This window comes from Chinchilla lanigera, unplaced genomic scaffold (assembly GCF_000276665.1).
Source record: "Chinchilla lanigera isolate Chin_1 unplaced genomic scaffold, ChiLan1.0 scaffold00013, whole genome shotgun sequence".
Lineage (NCBI taxonomy): Eukaryota > Metazoa > Chordata > Mammalia > Rodentia > Chinchillidae > Chinchilla > Chinchilla lanigera.
Window position 1 is genome coordinate 283,327 of NW_004955414.1, and position 4,956 is coordinate 288,282.

Here is a 4,956-nt window from a genome sequence, read left to right on the forward strand (position 1 = left end):
GAAAGGGGATAAAGGAAGAAGGGGAACACTGAAAGCAGTTAGTAGCTGCCTCAATCTTGTTCTCCAAATTGAGCCAGGGGTCTGTGTAGCCCCATCCCTCAACTTTGGGTCTTTGTTATGGTGAATCACTTACAAGGGTGTGTATTGAAGTAATCCCATCAGAGATGCTGTGAGGATATGTGACAGATACTAAGAAATTAATAATTCTTAAGGAACATTCTAACTCTGAGACCTCAGTGTAGCAGGCAGGCTGGCTCTCTGTGCATGTAGGGTTGGTACCGATGAGGCTGGGGCAGAGTGACACACAGAAAGGACAGGTCCATCATCATTTTATTGGAAGCACACGGTAGGATGGGAGGCCAAGCTGCCACCACCTGCCCTGCCATGGAAGGGGAGGTATGGACAGGACCAGTAGATGACTCTCCTGGAATCCCAACATGGATCCCATTTGTAAAGGCAAGGGGTGGGTCACTGTAGTACTGCTGGCCCCCAGCTGCTTCTCACACAGAGATAGGGGCCTCAGGGACTAGCCACTGTGGCTTCAATCTTCCCCACCCCAAGGAAGGTGATGGTCATGGCCTGGCCCTTAGATGGTGGGAGCAAGAAAATGAATGGGAGAAGGGGTCATGAGGAGAGGAACCACAGGAACAGACAAAAGGCCGTGAGGGTGTAGGAGCGCTCCCAGGCTGGGGCAGCGCTGGCAAAGTGGTGGGATACAGCCACATTGGGGTTGTCCTGATCAGGCTCAAACCACTTCTGGAGACACTGCCCACTGTTCCTGTGCTCAGGGCTTGCCTTGAAGGAGTTGCTCCAGATCTTCTCACACAGGTCGGCTGGGGTGGGAAAGTAATCTGGGAAAGGGCGGCAAAGGGCCCCTGCTGGGCAACGGCTTTTCCCTGTGGGGTTAGCAGTGGACAGCTTACTCCTCAGTGGTCCTCTCTCAAGTCCCCATCATTTATCTTGGTACAGCATAGTTGATCTGCACCCAGAATGGTGACTGCAGTGGACCTGCCTTCCTCGTGGGCCTTGTTGTATCACTTACCTCGACTCCAGTCCCAGCCTCCATGCCAGTTGGATTTGCAAGTGTAAGAACTGCTGCAGTCAGCCCACCACTGCTCACAGTCCTCCTGGCACAATGGTATGCCCAAAACTCGTTCTTCTGGACCCTGTGTGTCCACCTGAGTGCAGGCATAGTAAGAGACAAGAACATCAGCAGCAGCAATTTGAAGACTACTAATAGCTACAGTGGTACTTGTGCCAAGTACCATGTGTACATCATCCCATATAAAATCTTTATGTATTATTACTTTATAAATAAGAACAGTGAGGCCAAGTGGCAAAATAGTTTGTCTCAGGCTATGCAGCTAGTAAGAAAAGATGAAATTCAAACTCAGGTGTGTCTAATTCCACTAAACCTCCTGTGGCAATAATCCTATTGTTCTCATGTGACCAGTCTCCCCATGCCATGCTCGAGGGCCAGATGCTGTTTCCCCTTCACCCCTTTTTCCAAGAGTGGCTTCTGGTTCTGCTCTTGTCTATGAGGGGCAACATTTCTAGTTCCTCCTGGAGATAGCAGCATATAATTAAATTGAAGCCCCCTGCTCTTAGTAACAACAGCCTCCTGTCCTCTCACCAGCTGGATCCAAGGTCCCAGGTTAGGGGAACACTCATAGAAGCAGGTGGCCTGGATGAAGTGCTTCTGACAGCGTGGGGTCAACAATCCACAGTGAACCAAGCTGAAGTTGTGGAGGTGCAGTTCTGTGCGGTGAGCTTCCCAGCTTGTGGTGGCTGTACAGCAGGCATTATCCTTCCAAGGGACACACTGAAGGTGGAGGAAAAAGCAACAGGCATGCGGAGTAAGAGGCAGGCTTGCTGAGTATCTAGGCCAAAAGTGAACATGTTCCTTAGGAGAAAGCCTGAGCTCACTGAGGCCAGCACCCTCCTGTGGAAGAGAAGCCCGATGATCTGTCCGTATTCTACCAGGGTTCAGCGAGCGCCTGCAGAGTGGCCTCCCTGCCACAGGCTGCTGCAATGCTCTAGGAACACAGCTTCCGGGGCTTGGTCCTGAAAGGCAACAGAGGCGTTTGTGGGGGAAGGAAGTGCAGAGGAGTCCCAGTGAGACCTGGGGGAGTCTGGAGCTGTGGGGTGTGAAAGGACTCATAGGCTAAATGCCAGCTTCTCCTCCCATATCCTTGTCAGTTGTGTTTAGGAGTTCGAAAGGAGTTCATTCTGTTTCCCAGGCCTATCAGTAGGAAGGTTTCTTTGTATCTGAGCTAACAGTGGGGCAGCAGGATCATCATCTGGGCCTCTCAAAAGGCCAGAACAGCTCATTGGTGGAGTTTGGGGATATTTTTCACCTAAAGAACCAAATGATCAGTGCTCCAGAGATCACTTTGGCATTGGTGCTGCTTGCTTGATTTGCCAAAAAAAAAAAAGCCCCACTCCAGCCCCTGGGCCTGGTCTGGCCTCTGTACCTGCAGAAAGAGCTTGTCTTCTGGGCCAGGTTCTCTCTTGTGGTGTCTGGCGTTCATGCAGACATTGAACAGCTTGTCCCCAGCCTGGGTAGTCACAACTGTCCACAGCCCTAGCAGGAGCTGCCACCTCTGTGCCATGGCCCGCTGCAAAAAAGAGACACATACTACTCATGTGATGCAGAGGACCCTAGTCTATTCCTCCACCATAAGAGGCCCTGAGGAGAAAAGATGGGCTCCCATACGTGGTTACCACACTCTGCTTGTACCCAGGACCTTCTGTCTGGGGTAGCATCGTACAATATTGGGAAGGTGGGATAATCCTTTGAGATCTGACACCCCGCCCCCAACCACTGCACAGATGGAGAAACTGCAGCGCAGAGAGCGTGTGATACCAGCCCTAAGGAGGAGGTCAGGAAGAATACTTCCAGTATTTCTAAGAAATTCTTCCTAGCTCTTCTCTACTCATCGAACCAGCCTTTCTCACTCAGCATTTGGGCTGGGAATTCAGAGCCCTTGGTCCTGGCCCCCAAGAGAACCCCCAAATACTGACTCAGCAACAAATGCTCAGTAACCACATCCTCCATGGTACCAAAAGGCAGGGTGGGATGGGATGGGATGGTGTGGCCACGGTTACCGCATCTAAAGTCAGCTCTAATTCCATCCCCCGCACAGGTTCCAAACAAAGCCCATAACTCCGCAGAACAGCTTGTTCCCACCCCACTCCCTTTAGCTAGAGTCCTTTCCCTAAAGCGGTTGTTCTGCTTCCACCAGCCTCAAGTCATGTCAAGCCCAACCTGAGCACAAGGGTCTTGGATGGCCTGTCAGGTCTGGGCATGCCTAGACATGAGGACAGGTAGAGCTTCACATCTAAACCCAAGCCCCTGTCTCAGCTCAACCCTGAGGCAGGCTTTCCCTTGCTGTTTGTTGAGCATTATATTTCCCATTCTGTTCTGGATTGTACTGACAATGAGAGGAATGGAAAGAGAGAACCTTCCTAACCCCCCAAAACCAGCAGAGCACCTAGCTTCAAGCACCAATCCCTAACAAAGAAACTCCTCAATCTTCACTCCAGGAGCCCACAGCTCATCTATCCCCTTGGATCCATCAGAGTAAAACTGAACACTTGTAGACTAGCTGAGTTTAGAGTTCCAGACCTCCTGGGGATGCGGCTTCAGCCCGTGCCTCTGGAATCCCTCCTTCAGTCTAACCTGGGGCTGCTCCCTCTCCACAGCACCAGTTCTAAGCCTGGCTACCACCACTGAGCTTTCTTTTTTTTTTTTTTAACCATCGGGTGTGTTAGGAGAAAAGAGGGAAAATACTGCCCCTTCTAGTACTTTTTCATACTCACTTTTGGTGCAGGAGTCCTCCAGGAGCTCCTTCCTACCTCCCAGAGCCACGAGTGGGGCCAAACCAAAGGGAATAAATACCACCAGCTGGCATTTATCACCAGTCTCTGTGAGGTCCAGGTGCAGGGGCAGAACTGTAGGTGGCTCCAGCTGAACAGCCTCCTTGGCTCTGCAGGCTTCTGTGGGGTCCAAGTGGGTCCGCTTCCTTGGAGAAGGAAGACTCAGCAGAGTGAGAATTCCAGCGTCCTTTAGTCACCTACTGAGTTCATCTCTCAGTGCTGCCTCACCAGCTGGATGACTTTGAGGAAGTTCGAATTTCTAAGCATCAGTTTCTCCTTCGGTCAAAGGAACTGCTAAAATGAGACTGCTGAGGAAAAGAAAAAGTTCACAGACAGGACTTGGCATGACCACTGACACAGAGTTAAGTCTCAGAGTTTTAGTTCTTGATCTTATTCTCTGGAGCTTTCCCTCCTCTCCCCCACTATTCTTTCCGCAGCTCTGCAGGCCCCTTCCTTGGCTCAGTTACCTGGTGCTTGAGTATGCATAGGACCCAGGGTTCCAGCTGCACAGGAGACCCAGCAGCACACAGGCTGCACAGATGAGGTGTAGTCTTGGGAACCCAAGAATTTCACTGTGCAACCAAAACCAAAACAAAAAAATCCTCCCTTAGCACACAGGGACTGTTGGACTGTGAGATATTACTCTACAATTGTCCCATTGAAATAGAGCCCATATGTTTGCTTATTTCTCTTATTTCTTCTAAGGAGAAGTAACTGAAATTACTGAGGTTTTCTTCATATAGAGGAAGTGAGAGCAAAACACTGAAAGCATTTTGAAGAAAATAAACTTTGATGTTCAACCACACAGTTAAAATACAAAACACATACGAAACATCATGTTGGAAAATGTCATTTTCCACACCTGGGTAGTCACAGCCCCTGAGTACAGAGCACCAGCAAGGGTCAGGCACTGGGTTGGTTGTTTTAGATGGGAACCTGAGGCTGAGCTCGGAGTGGCAGAGCTAGAGTCTGAACCTAGGTATCATACAGAAGGCCATATGAGATGAGGTGGAGACCACTAGATCTGAACTGAGTCTTGTACTGCTTTTTTAAAGTTAAATGTGGAAGGTGAGTGTT

General features: G+C 50.1%; 1 protein-coding gene across 3 annotated transcripts; it reads right to left on the minus strand.

Annotated features, from left to right (window-relative positions):
• Window positions 1-319: 319 nt before the first annotated feature.
• Window positions 320-4,096, minus strand: Izumo1r (IZUMO1 receptor, JUNO). 3 transcript variants are annotated; one of them, XM_013511758.1, is made up of 5 exons: window positions 3,823-4,096; window positions 2,475-2,618; window positions 1,634-1,822; window positions 1,043-1,178; window positions 320-833 (listed from the first exon to the last, which is right to left on the minus strand). In XM_013511758.1, the coding sequence occupies exons 2-5, from the start codon at window positions 2,610-2,612 to the stop codon at window positions 625-627; spliced, it is 672 nt and encodes a 223-aa protein (XP_013367212.1). In that variant the 5' UTR covers window positions 2,613-2,618; window positions 3,823-4,096; the 3' UTR covers window positions 320-624. The 3 variants fall into 3 exon arrangements, with proteins under 3 accessions (XP_013367212.1, XP_013367210.1, XP_005379738.1); XM_013511756.1 differs by having other exon boundaries at window positions 320-851; XM_005379681.1 differs by having other exon boundaries at window positions 320-896.
• Window positions 4,097-4,956: the final 860 nt, after the last annotated feature.

Bases quoted from the DNA above. Each gene is read 5' to 3' on its own strand.
- Izumo1r (XM_005379681.1), bottom strand. From the start codon at position 2,612: ATGGCACAGAGGTGGCAGCTCCTGCTAGGGCTGTGGACAGTTGTGACT. The intron at 1,179-1,633 runs GTGAGAGGACAG...GCCTGCACTCAG, and splicing joins TGGGACCTTGGATCCAGCTG to GTGGACACACAGGGTCCAGA. The intron at 897-1,042 runs GTAAGTGATACA...CTAACCCCACAG, and splicing joins AGGCTGGGACTGGAGTCGAG to GGAAAAGCCGTTGCCCAGCA.